This window comes from Anser brachyrhynchus (assembly GCF_964034855.1).
Source record: "Anser brachyrhynchus genome assembly, chromosome: 5".
NCBI lineage: Eukaryota > Metazoa > Chordata > Aves > Anseriformes > Anatidae > Anser > Anser brachyrhynchus.
In genome coordinates, this window is record NC_137699.1 from 2,366,883 (window position 1) to 2,385,910 (window position 19,028).

Genomic DNA, 19,028 nt, shown 5'->3' on the forward strand with positions numbered 1-19,028 from the left:
TAGATTCATTGACTGTAATAGGAGTTTTTGATAACTAGCTTACATGTAGAAACATGAATTTGAGAAATTAACCCCACCTTTATTTCCATTAAGTCTTTATAATTTATCTCAATCAATTATTTGAAGTATTTACTATCAGTAAATATTATTTTGAGAAAGCAGAAAAAATAAATTGTTCTTGCCTCAGTAAAATGAGGGGAAAAAATTATTTTAAAAATTCTCTAGGTTTTGCATCCTGATTTGGAAACAGCAGATTATGCATTCCCTCCCCCACGAACAGCTTTATCGCACACAAAAATGCTGGTAAGATTTCTATGTTATGTCTATGTTATTTCTTAAACAAAAAACCCTTGAAATTTTAGACTAAATTTCTTTTAAGAATTTTGACTTTGTGTTTTCTCTTCCATATCCTTTACAGTATTATTGGTAGAGCAAAGAATTGGCATAGGACTTTGCATTCTGCTCTGTAGCAGCATTCTGATATCTAATAATGATAGGTATTTTATATTATATGTTTGAACATATTGGGAAATGAATTCCATGTTTTTTTTAATACTGCTTTTGGCTTTGATGAACTTCAACCTAAATGAAATGATACACAATTGTCTATAGTTAATTTTTTTTTTTTAACTAAAATCTAGTTAACTTGGACTAAAAATAATTGAAAAGCCATGACAACTTAATAACTTGGTAAACCTGCTTGCTTTAGCCTGCAAAGAGTGTGTAAAATTGAACTGGAGTTGGTAGTCTAAACTAAAATCCAAAAGCAAATTCAATTTAAGAACATATTTTGGTTTTATTGTGTAAGTGTATTTCAAAACCTGTGAAGTTCTACGTGGTATAAGATATATATATATATATATATATAAATAGTTCTTATTTGTTGCTTTAAGATTGTGGTTTCATTGATGAAGACAGAAAATGTAATCCAAATTTCACTTAGACTAGTTTCAGAATTCAGCTAAGATCTCATTTTGGACAGTGAAGTTATAAATTAATGACATTTTATATGAAAATATGAATTTTGTTAAATCTGAAAGAAATAACTATGTTTTCAAGATGTCCAAAAAGTCAGGGAACGTGTTAAAATCCTAGAGAGCAGCTTGAACCCAAACAAACCCAGAATGTCTCTCAGTAAAGTGAGTCCTTACAAAAATAACGTAAAAATAGAGTAACAATGATCAGACAACACATCTAGAAAAATATTCACAAAGGACAGCTTTATGGAATCTTATAGATCCCTATGTTTAGTTCTTTTGAAAAGTTATTGCAAGCTTTAACTTACTTAATTTAGATTAACTTATTGATTTAGATCATCAGCTGTTTACCTGATCTGATAATCTAATATTCTTTGCTGCTTGCAATTTTTCAAGTTGAAATTTGTTGAAAAATTTGTTCGAGATGCCATAAAACCTGAGGTTTTAAAACAAATTCTAGGACCTCACGTTTTAGACATGGCCATGGTCTGGATAGGTACTTGAGGTAAAATGAAAATAATGTGGGTGACACAGGATTTGAACGTTTTTAGGTGTATTTGAGCTGAAGATGTCCCTGCCCCAAGTCTGCCCCCATCTGTTCATATCATTTCTACTAAACCCTCAATGCTTATTTAAACATTCCCCTGCTCGTTTAAGTCAAAGTTAACCAGGACTTTAAAGATCTACTATTTAAAACATTTTAAACTAACCCTGGCTTGTTTTGGCTGCACTAGATTGGCACGTGAAGATTTGAGTTGGAAGAGTCATAAAAAAGTAGCTGAGCAAACTCAGAGCAGTCCCCACAGCTGGCTGCGCAGCATGATGCCTGCCACGCTCTGAGCCAGGCTCCCAGCACCACTGCCAGCTTAGACTCCTGCGGGTCCCTGCCCCCCTGCCTGCTCCAGTGGCACTGCCTTTGTAGTGCTGCAGAGCTGCCCTATTTGAAGGAATAAATCCAGGCAAAGATACCCCTTTTTCTTTCATTAGCATCAGTTTTCACTCAGGTTGGTTCCTTCTTGGGTTTTTCCACGTGACCACTCAGCTACTCTTGATTACCCTGACACTAATGTGCAGGTGTGAAAAAGGAGCAACAGGAGCGACAGGGTGGATATGTAATAATCATTACCATCTGTATTGCCATCCAGAGACAGGTCAGTGAAACTGTAGCCTTGCTTGCATCAGATAGTTTTGTATGCATGCACATATCTCCACTTCACATGCTGCACTGCTGCACTGGTTGGCAAATTTGTAGGCATTTATCAGATAGCTTTATACAAAGTGTAGAAAAAATTAGGAAATGAAAATGTTTTGACAGCATGTTCAATTACATCTTGCAGGATAAAGAAGTGCGAGCAATCTTCCTTAGGCTATTTGCACAACTTTTCCAAGGATACCGGTCATGCCTTCAGCTGATCAGAATTCATGCTGAACCAGTCATTCATTTCCACAAGGTAAAAGAGAAAGTTATTTTTATTTAGCTAGCATTTGTTTGTGTTGTGTTATCCCCAGGTGCTTGCCTTTTAAACAAGTGTTTAAAAAAAACTCAGTTTTTTTTTTACAGTTGCTGTTGACATGCCAAAATTTATCAACTTAACAAGGATATAATTTTGACATAGCATTGTATCAGTGCATTTTAGTGGGAGTAATTGTTGAGACAGTGATAAACATGAAGCAAAGTTAACGTTAAAATTTAATATAAAGAAACATTTGATGGATCATCAAGGAATTTTGAAAACGTATGTATGTTGCTACAAGACAATACTTAAAAGTATCAGTTTTGTTTTATTACCTGTGAGATTTATAAAACGTGTACATCAAAATATTGTTACTTCACTCCTAAATTTAGGTACAAAGACGTCTTATGTAATATAAAAACTTTCTCGTTAGAAAGTACCTCATATTACTATAAGCTGATGAAAATATATAGTTGCTTATACATAAATAGTTGAATTTATGATGCTGATAAAATACTTGCATTCTTTTCTGTCTCTAATGCAGGCAGCCTTCTTGGGCCAGCGAGGCTTAATTGAAAATGACTTTCTAACCAAAGTTCTCAATGGAATGGCATTTGCTGGTTTTGTGTCAGAGAGGGGTCCTCCCTTTAGAGCCTGTGATCTTTTTGATGAGGTGAAAACTGTTTGGTTTTTAATCCAAATAAATTAAAATGTACCAATGACGTTTTAACACGTGAAAAACTTAAATGCTTCCAAACTGTCTATTTTATAAAGTTCATCTGTTATATAAAGTTTATGCTAATCTGCTCAATTCTCATTTTCTACTTTCTACATGCATTTTCAGCTTACTTTCATAAATCTGTGCCCTGCTCATATGTATGAAGTTAAACATTTGTGTAAGTCATGATAATGCTGTCCTTATTGTCAGGTTTGGAAATTTATAATGAATCACATGTGCTAGTACAGAATTATTTTGAGTAATCTAATTACATTCTTAAAACATTGAAAAAGTAATGGAGAAATATTAAATTAAATACATAGCCAACAAAATCAACTGGGACAAACATTTTTTCTGTTAAAAAGCAGTACCATACTTTTCCTGTGCTGTTTTTTATTTGAATGTACAGTACAAATAGAGTTTGCATAGTAGCAGTGCATTAGAGAAATGTAGATTATAATATTAGAAACGTTAAAGGAATGTTTTAGGTTTGTAGGACTTTGTGTTAGGTTAGACTCTGGCAGCAGAAGCTCTATAAGAATCTCATGTTCTAGATCAATGTGACAGTGCAGGTTGTTCTTTTTTTTTTCTTCCTTTTTTCTCGGTTTCAATTTAAGATTAACATTTTGTAATTTAAACAGTCAATAAATTATTTTAGTTGAATCATAAACATTCTTCTTTTCTTTTATTTATTTTTTTTTTAAGTTGGTAGCCTTTGAAGTTGAAAGAATTAAAGCTGAGGAAGGTAATCCACCAAAAATGATAAAACATGTTAGAGAACTTGCAGAACAACTCTTCAAAAATGTAAGTTTACTATACCTACTGCATTTTAGTATTGATAACACTAGAAGTTCACGTGTCTGAGATAGATCCAGTGTCTGAAAACAGAAATGACTGCTTGTGGTAGTTATCTGCATTATGACTGAAGACTTTGGAACTTTAAATACCAACAATTTTGTACATTAAGGACGTTCAATATATTAAGACTGATATATTAATGCTAATATTGATTTACCTACTGCTCTTAGTACTACTTAGCATACTGTTTTCTTAGTGCGTATTCACATAATGTTTTAAACTGGTATTTTCTCTGCTGCAACCTGCCTGTGCCAAACATGTCTTCTTACTTCTCAACAGTTTCACCTATGAAAACCGTACATCCAGTTTGACATAGTGTATTTTTCCAGCAGATCTCTCCTGCTGTGTAACCCAGGCTCCGTGATTTCCATTCTCAGCAAGTGTTAACTATCCCATTTCTTACATGTTGTTTCTTGGGTTTCCTGAAATACCATTTCCAGTTTCATTCTTTCCTTCCTATCATGCCTTTATCTTGTACAGTGCTTTTGTAAAATCTCTTAAGATTCTATTAGATAGGGTGTTTTGTTTGCTTCTTTTATTTGGCATCAGCTAATCTCCATCCCCCTCACACTTCCTGTCGTTGTTCAGACTCCACAGAGCAATATCTGTTTTGCAATCAGTCAACACCTTTATCACCCTGTCTTTTCGCTATCCCACTTCCCAAAAGCTATGATTTACAACTACACTGCTATAAAAAACACAGGAATTACTAACTGCTGCTAAATTCTGGGGTGTTTTTGTTTGTTTGTTTTGTTGTTTTTTGTTGTTTTTTCAAAAAAGAATTGCTTTTGAGTATTTCATCAGTATTAATGCAGTCTTTGCTTTGGATAGGATTAACATCTTAGTATAGAAAATCCAAAATTTTACGACCATTGCATTCAGGAGTTCTTGTGTCTGTAGGTGTTGGATGAAAAAATACATCTATGTATTTTGAGTGGAATGTGTGAATAGTGAGGAGTGTGAAATGAGATTAGTCTGACTTTTAATATTGTCCTTAGCTGATGAATTTGTGTATCTCTTCAGACATGGATTTGCTCTTCACCACTCCCCCAGCCATCTCTTTTTTCCACTGAAATTGTCAAATGACCTTTTTGCTTTTTTTTTTGAATGAATGAAAGAATTGATACACAGGTTAACCTCCCTTGCTGATATTAGACATTAGAAGAGAAAATAAATATATCTTTGTGGACTGAAAACATTTCACATTTAGAAGTGTGTATGAAATGTTGTCTCTTGTCCATTTGTGATATAGCATACTTGTTAAAGTATTTTAAAATTGATGTCTTTATACTGATGTCTTAGAATTATTGTAAGTGAATGTACCTTGTGGGAAATGTAGAGGTATGTCAGACATGAGAATTTTTGTTACATAGACTCATTTCATCCATGACATTTAATCTGTAATAAAATATTTATTTCATGGCTTACCTTCTTATCCTTATTAGTGGTAAGTACTGGTGGAATCATCTTCTATTACAAGTTAAAATTATGTAACCTAAAATAAAAGCTTCAGAATAAATGTTAAATGTCATGCTACTAAATTAATAGTAGTGTTCTGTATACCAAAGTGCTTTTTCCAAATTCGTGTCTTTATTTCAAATTAATGCTGTCAGGAGGTATATTGGTTGGCAATCCTGCATCATTCATGACAATTAGTTTCATTAAAAAGTCGATGGGCAATATTCAAGTAAAGTAGTCTGGTTCTTTTTGATCTGGTGGCAGAGATGTGTGGATTCGAATTTGCAGAGTGTATGGCAGAAAAAAAAAATCAGGAGTACCACACTTAAGTTTCATTAAAATCAAGTTATCTTTTTTTTTTTTTTAAACAAGCGTTGGAGCTATAATGTTATAAACATATGATTATTGCAGTACTGTCCCATAAATATAGGAAATTTCTTTTAAAAATATAATTGTTATTATTATTCTAAATTACTACAAAGGAAATGAAGAACATTTGGATTTGTTTTCTAGTGTATATGGATCCTTTTTTAGAATGAAAGAACCTATAAAGCATAAATGATTGCATATGTGCAACTTCTCACATAATTTCTTAAAATCAGTGTCAAGACTTACTCATTTTCATATGTTCTTCTGATGAGATTTCCTTACACCATTGCGATTGACCAGCCACTACTTCACTACCACCAAGTTAATGATTCAAAAAGTCAGATTTTTAATAGTTACGTATCTTTGAATAAAGCACTGTGATAAGTAACATTGCTTCTAAAAGTTATGCCTAGAGCTGTCTCATTTAAACCTCATTGCATGACATATTTTGATATCTTATTCCCCAGTTTTAATAGTCATTTAGTTGTAGCTGGGGCAGTCTAGATATATATGAGGAAAAGGTTCATTGGGGAGAGATAGTGTTTGTATTAGTCTAGCTGGTGCAAGTGGAAAATCTAGACAAGTTTTTGGCATATACTGCTTCAGTAGTTGAAGGCATTAGACCTACATTGCTGATCTATATGTCATTGCATATGCAGCTGGCATTAGGTTTGTGAAGTCCAAGATAAAAGTAACTCTTTCTAGATCTTTCCTCTGGACCTCTCTTTTCAATTAAATGGAACTTGAAATAGTTATTTTCCCTTTCTGGCTTTTTCCTATTATATGTCATCTGTTACCTCCTGCTAAGGTTGCGTTTCTTTTCTCTGCCTTGCTGCTCTTGGCATCTGCTGCTGTCATCCTCCTCATAGCTAGATTTTTGGCTCATTTCATTAAACTCTCCTGTGCAGAGAATTTGTATGGCTAAATAGCTGGTTTGTTTTTCTACATCTGAGACCAAATGCATCAGTTTGAGACTGCTTTTTCTGAAATTGATGCATTTTGTCTCTTTGTCGCCTTTTACTTGTAAATGAAAGCATCAGGCTAACTCCTGATTCTGAGTTGTGTTGCAGTCTAGTTATGCTTTTACAACAGAAACCTAATTGTTTGCATAATGCTCTTTAGCAGCTATACATAGCCAACTGCATAGAATCAAACTGAATCAGAGTAAATTCAAATGTGACTAATGACAAACCCTTCTATATGAATTAAGAGAAGAAAATACCCTTTTTTATTTGACAACTTTACACTGCTCAAAACATGAGATGTAATCCTCTTAATGGCGTTGAAACCCTTGTGGTGCATTTTAATCTCTGCCTTAATTTTGGAAAAGGTACAACCTGAAGCCAGAAAAGAAACAAAAAGTGAGGGAAGTTCATCAAGCATTTGAGGAAAAAATAAAAGAAACAGTGAATTTTCATATCTTGCAGTCTTCAGGATGTCATTCTGATAAGTGTGTTTTACACATGCTGAAGTCAATGTGGAGGCATTTAAGAGAAATTCAGTGGTTTGTGGTGTACATGGTCTTTATAGTTGCTGACCACCAGAGGCAAAAGATTTGTGTCCACATATAGGAACATACTGTGCCCTGATACTGTATCTGGTATGACAAATACGTACCAACCCAGGGCAAGAAGTAAAATATCACACCCACAGCATCTCTGTTGTATAGTACAGAACATATTTTGGCACTGTCTTCAGTACTGCAGTATTGCACAATAATGTCAGACCAAGACGAGTATTGGAACGGTTATTTAGCAGACGGAGCAATTATTTTGGTAGAATAAGTATGGCAGTGTTCTGTGATGTGAAACTGTATTATTTTTTGTTTTTTGTTTTTTTTTTCTATTCTGGTGATCTCTTCAAGAAAAGTGAAAAGCAAAGATAAAAACTTTCTCTGGGGCTGCTTATTACGTTTTCTTTTAAAGAAAAATAAAACAAAGACCATAAAAGCACTCTACGGTGAAAAATCACTGTCGATAAACATTTCTCTTTGCAGTGGAAATTCTGACTTTTTGCAATGATAGTGATTTCTATCCATCAAGAACATCCCAAAATCTGAAGTTACAGCTTCTTTTTACTTTCCTTGTAATTTGTACCCATTGTTTCCTCTCTTTGACTGACTGTATTAATCTTTTTCCTTTCTTTAGTGCAAGCAGTGAATTGTATAATATATTTTGTGGGACATGCAGAAGTTACAAAAATGTTACCTAATGAAGGAGGGCCACAGTTTCAAACATGATACGAAAATGAATTTTCACTTTGTAGACTTGACCAAGATGAGAATGTTTCTGGACACTTGGTGAAGAGACTGTATATTATATTTTTCAACCCTGTCTCTAGTGTAGAAGCTAATTGTTATGCTATTTTCTATTTAAGTCCTAAATATTCATTAAGTTGCATAAAAGCAACCTAAGTTAAAATGTGACATTCTTTTGCTCTCTTTCTTTTTTGAATTAATTTGGATGTTGACAAAAATAACTTTATAAAAGCCTTTAAAGAGGTTGGAAATATTAGAGTTAATGAATCAAAGGTGATGTGAATTTGAAACATGATATTAGTCAGCTGTATTAGTTGGCTTCTTAATCTTTCAGGTGTGACAGATACACAAAACAGTGATGAAATTCAGTGAGGCAGCTGGTAACAAAACATAACATGTTTGTGTTTAATGTTTTGGTTTTGGCCTGCAGGAAAATCCCAATCCCCACATAGCATTCCAGAAAGTGCCACGGCCCACAGAGGGCTCCCACTTGAGGGTTCACATCCTCCCATTTCCCCAGATCAATGAGTGCAGAGTGCAGGAGCTGCTCCAGGAAGGCCTTGCAAGGAGTCAGGGCGCCCCCCCTGCCACTCGGGGAGACAAGAAGTGCGTCGTTCCAGCAGGTCCCCCTGTTGGTATGTTTACTTGTTCACTAATTTACCTGTTTGTCATCCTATCTCATGTGTTGAATATATAACCAGCATGGCTGCAATGTGTTGCATCCAAGAAAGATATTGAGTTACTGGAACGTGTTCAGAGAAAGGCATAGAAGCTCGTGAAAGGTCTAGAAAACTAGACATGCGTAGGAGCTGAGGGAACTGGGGTTGTTTAGTCTGGAAAAAAAGAGGCTGAGGGGAGACTTCATCTCTTGCTACAGCTACTTGATAGGAGGTTATAGTAAGGTGGATGTCAGTCTCTTCTCAGGTGACAAGTGGTTGGACTTAAAGTGGCCTCGAGTTATGCTGGGGAGGTTTAGATTGGATATTAGGAATAATTCTTTAAGGGAAAGTGTTGGTAAGCATTGGAATGAACTGCCAAGGGAAGTGGTGGAATTGCCATTCCTGGGGATATTGAAGAGACGTGTAGACATGGAGCTTAGGGACATGGTTTAGTGATGGACTTAGTAATGTTAGATTGATGACTGGACTTGATGATCTTCAGGGTCTTTTCCAACATAAGTGATTCTACAATTTCATGTTCATATGGTATTTTTATCAATCACTGCAAACTTCAGTACATAGACTTACTCGTTTGCCTTTGCAGTTTTAAAAGCCCTCTTGCATCAGACTTCAATAAGAAGTGAAACATCTAGAGTGCGATTGGCATAATCAAGAACAACAGTAAAGGATTTGGTCTCAGTTGGACTGAGCCTAGTAAGTTAGGTACTTTCTTCATCTAGCTGTGATGAATATCACTGTAGGTTAATTGTATGGCTGGCTGAAACAATCTTTGAAGGTTCAGGTTTCTCATCTGGCACTGGTGGAAGATGTGGAAATCTCTGGAAAAAGATAAAGAACAAACATGCATATGTAATGATAATATATATATATATAGGTATCTAAATATAAAGAGCAGATGTACACATTTCTCAGTTTAATTTTAGAACCCCAAAAACCTCGATTCATCATATTCATCCGTCTGGATAATGGCAGAAACAAGTATGTTTAGTAAACCTTCAGGACACGTGAAGGTGGTAGAGCTTGCAAAATTATTGAAGAAGGAGATTCCAATCAACCTTGGAAAATTAGAGTCTGTAGTCTCTGAATGCTGTCCTTCTCTACTGTTTTTCTTTAGATAAAGTATTGCTCTTGCATAGGCATGATCAGCTGACTAAACAACATTTCTTCAGAAATTCATTTTCAGATTATAATGGTCATAGGGCAAACATGACCCAGCAATGTCAAGCTATTGCAAAAAAGACAAACATATTAGTACGATGTATAAACAGGAGTACAGTCAGTGAACCCCATGGAGAAATCCTTTCATTGTTCTCAATAAGACCTCAGCTGGATTGTTTGTATCCATTTTTGGACAGTGGAAGACTGTCTCCGTTTTTGGTTCTGTTGGAATGAGTCCAGAAGGCAAGAAGAATGACCAATGCTTTGGAGAATGTGACCTACGAGGAAAGATGGAGAATTGTTTAGACTGAAAATTGGAAGACTGAGGGGACACATAGTAGCAGTCTTCAATTACATAAGAGGCTGTTAAAAAGAGGGATCTTACCGCTATCTGTAGTGATAAGAAATAATGGGTGTAATTACAGCACAAAAGTCAAGTTATTTGTCAGGGAAAACTTGGTAAAATGAGGATTGTGAGGCATTTGAATGGATTTCTTGTGAAGCCAAGGAGTCTGTGTTATCACAGAACTTTGGGAACTTATTAGACAAACATGAGGAATGACATAAATACAGTTGATCCAGTCTAGGGACAGCAGGATGAACTAGATGGCCTCTTGAGGCCTGTGTCAGGCCTGTTTTTCTTTGGTTTTGTGTCAGAAGAGGGTAAACTTTATTTACCTGCCTTTGCTGTTGACTAGATCATTGAATCTGTTAGTTACTGAAAGTTAAAAGGATATTCTCTTCTGCTGCCTTTCTTTAAAAGTATTTCCGGGCTAAGTGCAAGAGAAAGTTTCCTTTCTTAAAAAGTATATCTTTTTGTCAGTTTTATGTTTTTTCAAGAAATAACTTTCATACTCTTATTCCCAACTATCCTCTGTGTCAAAATCCTTGGATATTAAGAGCGCATTGTTATCTACAGAAAGGGCATATTCTATGTTTATATTCTGTTTACTTGATACTAAATAGAGAAGAAGAATGCTAGATCTCCTATTCCGATTTTTCTTGAAATTCAGAAAAAAACACCACGTTAAGAAAATAATCATTGTATCTCAACAAATTGGAATCTAGAAAAAAGAACAGGTCTGTTAGTTTTTATTCCATGTTACAGAATTCTTGGCATGGCCAACAAATTCTTTCAGAACAATGTAGTTATCTCCTGCTACACATGAAATGTACAGGAGTGTGCAGTTCACTACAGAAGTGTGTGTGTATTTATATATGCATGTGAATATGTATTCTCTATTAATTTGTATTTATGTATTTCATTAATATGTTAGCTAGTTCAAGAGGTTGGAATCTCCTTGTGCCTGTATGAAACAAATGGAAGAAAGTAGTAAAGAGAATTTACTGCTTTAGTTGAAATCAAGAGCACTCATGAAGTTAGTATAGAAAAAAAAATTCTATGTTCCCATCTGTATATATTTGCTTAACAGAATAAAATGGAGGGCACATTATTTATTTTTTTATTTTAAAGAACATTCTGGTATTCTTTGTGACTCTTGCAGAAGAAATTTGCTGATGTATATTCATCTTTTCTGTGATAGTTTCCATAATGGAAAAAGGAAGCACAGTTTTCAATAGTGCACAAAGGCTGGAAGTTGTTAGAAACTGCATCGCATTCATTTTCGAAAATAAGTTTTTGGAGACTGAAAAGGTAATAAAATTAAAGGTAATAAAATTAAATTTAAACTTTCCCAAGTAAGTATTAACTCTGTTAGTGTGTCAAATGGAGACTGACCTCATAACAACAAATTTTGTTTTGAAGTCTTATATTTCAAATACTATTATTTTAATAATTTAAGTGAATGAAATAAACACTAAAACTCATCTAAATGCAATATTATGTTTAATATGAGGCAGATCGATTTGGAAACCTGCATGTTGATGTTTTTTTTTGCTAATTTATATTACCATCATAAATAGTGCTGTCCACATGATTTTTTTCTTTTCAGAAAAGGTATGTATTTTTCTGACAGTGTTGATATGAGGAATGTAAACAAAAAGTATACATAGACATTTCACTGTCAACCAATGTTCTTTTGAATATGACTCTTTGTCAACCAACGTTCTTTCAAATTTTCAGTCCAGTTAATTTTGCTGTTTTTAAAAATCAATAATTTGAAAAAAACTTAGAGGTGAATATAAATATTTGGTATGTCCATTTTTGCTAAAATGTACAAGTTGTCATCATCCTTAACATCCTTACTTCTTCATGTTAAGATTCTGCCCCTTTTTCTTGATTCTGTCCATATAATTTTATAATTTTGATTCCAGAACAGTCACTCAAACTTTCACTCAAATTTAATTATGTGTATGAAAATGGTAGTAAAATTATTTTCAGAAATTTTTCAGTTTCCCAGAATATCATCTGTACACATCTCTCAGGCTATGCAGTTCAAGATAGGAAAGCAGTGTTTCTTGATTTACAAGATAACGTTATGAAAATACATACAAGAAATGTCCTAATAAAATGTGTAGCTGTCCTGAAAGAATTTTGATGCATGTGCAACACAGTAGTTCTTGATGTCTTTCAACTTGCAGGCACCTAGAAAATTTCAGTAGTGTTTTTTTGTACGCCGGCATAGTAAATTTATCCTTTGACAATAAGCTGCCATTTGATATTTATCTTTTGCTGTACGTTAAATCTACTCTAAACGGCTACAGTTGATAATCACTAATGTAGCACTTGATACATCTTTAAAGCATTGGTATAAATATTTTATTGGCCCTAATTTAGGGTAAACTGCATAACAGTCTTGTGGCCTCAGTACTATGAGTGGTATGCATCTTCTAAAACTATTTGTTTTTCACTGTTTATCAAAAACCATGCTAGCCGGCCTTGATATGCTAACTTGAGGCCTAGCCTGGCTGGTACAGATAAAGCACATGCTTTCATGCACAGTAATCCAGTTCTGATTTCCTGTCCATTCAGTGCCTATCCATGATCAGTTGTTCCCATTTACTGATGCAGGTGAGATGCCGTTTAATGCATTTGAAAAAAAAAAAGGAAAAAAATTAATATTTAATTTTTGATTTAGCTTGAGTCCGTTAAGTGAAAGCTTGATATCCAAGACTAGAAATCATTCAGTTGTTCTCTGTCCTGTCACTTGCAGTTCCTTGATAAAGAAGGAATGATATTCACTGTTTTGGTGCCATTTCATTTTAATGAAGTTAGACTTTCTCGTCTCCAGACCCTGCCTGCAGCCCTGAGAGCCCTAAAAGGAAAGGCAGCTCGGCACTGTCTCACACAGGAATTAAGCCTGCACGTTAAACAAAATCGAGCAATTCTGGACCATCAGCAGTTTGACTACATAGTACGAATGATGAACTGTGCTTTGCAGGTACAATATGCGAGGTTTTGTTCTTTGGTTGTCTTTTTGTTAGTATGATAATCAAAAAATTGTTTACAGTGATGTGGACAAAATAATTGAATTATGGGGCTGTGTACTACAGTGTTGTAGCAGATACTACCTGACAGTGCATTTAAGACATTTTCTAGTTCAAACGATAAAGGACAAAATGCAAAGGTCTGTACAGATCTGCCTATATGAAAAACAGAGAGAAAACTGTTTCCATTATTAATAATTTAGATATAATCAGTTCGGTATCAGTTAAGTATTGAAGTGATTTATAGTAATAGCTCTAAGTATAATTTTTTATGAATGGTGTTAGCTTTTCCAGGTCATTTTCATCTGAATTCCTAAAATGTGTAATACCCACAGCTCTGTTTAACAAAACATAAGTTTTTCTTCTTTGTCATCACAACTGCAAACACATTTCTAGAAGAAAACATACTTTCTAATTCCATAATAGGTGGTGGTAGCACTGCTTTTCACTGTGTCATCTTAGTTTGCCAAAAACTCACTTTAGTTGGTGTTTGCGGTTCATCTACTGAGTTATTCTACAAATGAATTGCTATGTAATTTTGTGGTAAGTAAACATTAACCTGGTAGCAGTTAACTATAAGAGTAAAATATGTGGATGACTTGTTTTGACCTTCATTTGAATAATTGTTCTGATTTAGCTATATTTGTTGGCAATTCAATGCCACAAAATGCATTTTTTATAGATACCAGTGTTCAGTCTGATATCTGAGAATGCAGTAATTTTATGTATATTTATATTTATAATGTGATCACGCTTTGTTATAATTTGCCTCCTCTTGCCCCTATCTAAGTTAGTGTGTTAGGGATCTGAGCGAGACATCAAAATATTTTAACCCCACTCACCTCTAATCTTAAAAAAAAAAAAAAGAAAAGAAAAAAAAAGAAAAAAAGAAACTGCTAACATTATTTTGCAGCAGTGTGTTGACTCATATATTTAAAAAGGTGAGTGCTAAATACAGCTTACAGGAGTATAGAAATAAATTAACATTGACTGAGCAAATGCTACCTCAGGTCACTATCCAAGGCAAGTTTTGTTGTCTGTTGTATTTCTGGTTATTTACAGTAGATATTTTTCTACTATTTAGAACAATACGCAGCTTTGTGTGAGTAGTGGTATTCAGAGTCAAATTAGCTGCATGTTGCAGATGAAGATGTCAGTCAGCTGGCTAAAATTGCATGGCTTGTACCAGAATGCACGTTTTTGGCACAGCCATTGGCCTTTTCCAGGTTCTAAGTTTAAGTATAAAGTTAAAAGAAAAATAAAATTACCTGTGAAAGTGCATTTCTCTGCCCAGAATCATGACTAATGAAATATTGCACCTGCTCTGCATTCCAGAGTCAGAAATGTTACTTCAAATCAAAACCCATGATTTTCTAGATGTGCTACAGATTTTGGTCCTTCTCATGATTGTTCCTGGGGGAAAAAAAAAAGAAAAAATCCAGAGAGGTTTTCAGACAAAAGGAAGGAAATACAAATCCACTTTATTTGTAGCATCATAGTCAAAACAGATAGCAGAGAAAAATGTTGAGTTGAGGAAATTTCCTTTACTGAGGAAAGAAATACTGACACCACCTCTTAAAGCAATAAAATCCGATTTTTCTGTTCAAGAAAAATTAATATTTTTTTCACAATGATTTGAAAGCCCAAGAAGGACCTTAATGCTCATAAAAATGTTTTTTTTTGAAGTAATACGGAAATAAAATACAATGATTGTTATTTTTCTTAATAAAGGTAGAAAATATAACTCAAATCATGCAAAGGAAACAAATATATGGATTAAGGGGGCACAATTTTTACCCTTTTATTTCCCCAGTAGTATTTTTATATCTTTGAAATGTAAAATGGAAATTTCCATTTCTCAGTAGTAAGCTTAGCCAATATGAAAACATCTGAACTCCTGACACCGGGCAGCTAGTTAGAAACAAGTATTTTCAGTACATTTACTTTTATGACATGAAATCATTTATTAAGATAAAAGCATGATTTATAATTTGTCTATGTACTTCGTTCAACTCTATTATTTGGAACAATGTGTAAATTGTGACATTTTGGAGCTTCTCTGTATCAGTTAAAGACAAAAATACATTATCAAGAACTTCGTTAAGTTTGCTGCTGCTGCTTGCCATAGTGACATGAATTCTGTTAGCTGCACGTTGTAAGACCAGGCAACTTAAACAGTGTCCGTTAAAAGATACGGAAACTTAATGTAAGAAAGATGGTCTTAACTGAAGATGTATTCAACCTTTAGGGAAATATAGTGTTAATTATGATGGAATTTTGAGGGATAATGGATTGCAGTGTTGCTTTAAGACCTCACAGACCTATTGGAATTGTAGAAACTGTGCCATCAAATGTCTTTTCATAGATTTTTCTGTTAATATTAGTGTTCCCATTGATTTTTCTAAGATAGGAACAGAAGTATTGCTGTTGCCAGGAGGCATATATCAGCTGATACAAAAGCTATGGGGAGGGAAGGGCCCGTGGGATAGCTGGTAGGTTGGGCACAGCCCTGGCTCTCTACTGGTCATACTGTACGTGGTGGGTTGAACTGGGATGTGCATGCAGCAAGTCCCAGTGTGATGGTTTTCTCTGGGAAGTACCAGTCTCTCCTGGCTCACTTGCTCATGCAGATAGGAATTCTGATGCTCTCCAGCCACCAAACCTCTGCTACTGATAGTGTGATTTGTTGCTAACAATGTGTATTTCAAAGAGATACAGGTAGGCCTTTTCTGGAAGTGTCTTTTGACCAAGAAGCTGTGTTACTGGCATGTATAGCGTTCTTTGTCTTACTGGGAACAGTGCCATGTATTACAAAATCAGGAAGAGTGCATTCTTTATAGTTTATTGCAGATCTCTTCATTACTGTTAAGGTTTTCCTTGTTGTTTAGTTTGGTTATTTTTGTGCGTGTGTTTTTTTTTCTTTTAATAGAATGCACTCTTTTGTTTTACTTGAGTCCATAAAAATAAAGGTCAGATACTTTTTCAGAGCTTCTATATACTCTAATTTAGTAGATGAAAAGTGGTATATTAACACAATGCTGCTAATAATCCCACTGTGTATGTTGTTGCTAGTCTCCTTATAGCTGGTGTAATGAATCCGCTACTACAATTCTTGAAAATAGATGAAGGAAGAGGAATAAATGCTCATAGCATTGCTTCAAGTTATTTTAGTGAAAGGTGACTTAGGCTGTATTTCCCCAAGTATCTGATCTCTAGACATTTTGCAACTGGGAGGAGGGAAAGGAAGAGGTGTTTCACTGATTTCTCTAGAGATGACAAAACTTGGGCTTGACAGATCTCTGGCATTTGTCAGCTTGAGGCTCTCGGTCCAAGTGCAACATTCTTTTGGACTATTACTATACAGCCTATTTACAGTTTGAAAGAAATGGGCAGGACCTCGCTGCAAATTTTTAATAGGCCTATGATATATGGAACAGTACAATAGAATTTCATAAATTATTTTGCCTCATTTAGCAGGCATGCAGTTGCATGTCAAACCATATGGTAGACTTTAGATAGCTTTACAAATACAGTTAAGATAAGACTTGATGCAATAGGTCAATACTGAAGTGAAAAATATGCTTTACTGGTCTCTATTCTTGTCCAGGAAGTAGTGACAATCTACTGTTGCTGAAATGCAAATGTAAGAAATATTTCTGACCATTCTTAGTAGTACAAGAATCAAAATGACATGGAGATTGTATAGCTAATTGTTTAAAGCAGATATCTTCTGATGAGGTCAATTAAATCACCAGTTAGTTGCTTTTTTCCCTCCTGCGAGTAGTCATTGGCCACTTGCTAAAAACTTTCTTTTCATTCCCTGAGTAAGAATTCTTCCCCTGACAGATCATATACTCTGAAAAGACTCTGCAGCCTGTACTACAGCAGTGGTTAGTATCTGTTATAGAAAATTAGAGGAATTATGTTCTGTTCCATATGTTATATAGCTTAATTACTTTTAAGCCATCTACAGTGTTGTGAAAACTCAATGTATTGATTGGCAATTTATTCATACAGATGGCACTGTAATGTGAAATTATTTCTCTAGACATTGTTTCCATGGTGTTTGTTTTCTGCTACTGAGGCAACCTCCAGAATAATTTAGAATTATGTGTAAATTCCTAGTTCTTTCTCTTTAATTTTCTCTAGTGAAAAGATTTTCTCTAGCATGTTAGAAACGACTGCCAATACTTGACTTTTTTCAGCTAAAAAGGCTATTTATTATCAGAGGAATGCTTTTTCTAAGTAATTATGTTTACAGCAACACATTTTATATTTAATATTAATTAAGAAATAATGACTAAAAAAAAATGTCAAGGTTGAATTTGCATACCTCTCCATTAATTAGTCACAAATCATCGACATGACTTGTCCAGACTTTCAATTGTCTCTCTGTTTTTCTTCTGGCAGTAGCAAATGAACTTTGTATTTTGAAACATAGCAGCACTTAGTCTGATAAAATGTCAGTAAAGGCAAAAAGGAGGCCTGAAGATTCTCCCATTGTATAGGGGGAGGGTACTTGATAATCACAACTAATAATTTTTGTGTTTAAAAATAAATTCTAAACAATTTGCATAGAATACTGAACAATAACAATAAGCTTTGGTAAAAACAAAAATGTTTTGGCAGAAAAATTCTCTTCAGATAATTAGTGCAGGACTATGAGCTAGCTTCCTTTGGTAGTTGGAACAGATAAAACTTTTCATTTAAAATCTCCAAAACTAAGATGATGTAATTTAACATTTCCTGTGTAAGATGTTGGACAGTAATACTGCCTAGCTGCACATTAATGCAAATATGTGTCAAATCGGAAAACACCTGTGCCCAGGACATCTGAAATACTTAATCTAAATGTGTTTAAAGTGGAAATAAATTACATGAAACTGAATAATATATAAATACTTCCAAAATTATTGTTATTAGGTGTAGGAAAGGGATGTTGTCTTCTAATGATGTGATTTAATCTGGCAACCTACACAATCATCAATACTGTTTTAGGTCCTGATTTGCTCTGGTGTTGCATCTGTGTGAATATACATCTCTTGTACTAGTGTAACTGAGGGAATATCTTTAATAGTAGACAAATTGTTCATAATTTTAACACTTCAGATAGTATCTAATAAATTACTAAGGCTTTCGATAGTGGTAATAGGCAGAGATTTAAAGGACTACTCTTAAGTTTTTCCCCATATTTGTCTTTGAAATACAGTATTCTGAGTACTCTAAAAGCATACTTAGAGTTTACAGTATAAAAAACAAAGGCAGGAAGTCATACTAGCAACCAGGGCAAAATTAAAATTTTAACCTGCATTAGGTTACACTACACATACATCTGGGGCAGCATCTTTTCTTTGACAATGGCCAAAAGCGGGTAAAAGATAGTATTGACAAATTTTCTTTCTGGAATTTCTCTTATGACCCTTCAGTATTGCTTTGGTATAATATGGTCCTCTTTCTAGCATTTACCATTCAGGCTATTGTGAAAGAAACTTTAATATACAAAATCAGAGTAATGGCATTCCATAAATATTAACTTTTTTTCTTATGTAAATAACATTGTCAGCAGATGAAGTTTAAAACTTGTCAGTCTCAGAATTCAGTTTTGCAAATACTGTCCAATAACAAGAAAGATTTTATTACTCCTGAGAGAAAATCAACCATGTGTGTGTCATATGATTCAAATTCTTGGCAATATAAAGGTTAAATGAACTA

The 19,028-nt window shown here is 34.3% G+C and overlaps 1 protein-coding gene across 8 annotated transcripts in view; it reads left to right on the plus strand.

The window, feature by feature from the left end:
- SBF2 (SET binding factor 2) overlaps positions 1-19,028 on the plus strand; it is a 255,910-nt gene that overhangs the window by 142,113 nt on the left and 94,769 nt on the right. For all 8 annotated transcript variants that reach the window (XM_080593227.1, XM_080593222.1, XM_080593223.1 and 5 more), the window contains 7 exons: positions 226-303; positions 2,315-2,428; positions 2,976-3,104; positions 3,855-3,953; positions 8,522-8,726; positions 11,474-11,583; positions 13,121-13,270. In XM_080593227.1, the coding sequence (XP_080449353.1) occupies positions 226-303; positions 2,315-2,428; positions 2,976-3,104; positions 3,855-3,953; positions 8,522-8,726; positions 11,474-11,583; positions 13,121-13,270 (885 nt within the window). The remainder of the gene's footprint in view (positions 1-225; positions 304-2,314; positions 2,429-2,975; positions 3,105-3,854; positions 3,954-8,521; positions 8,727-11,473; positions 11,584-13,120; positions 13,271-19,028) is intronic.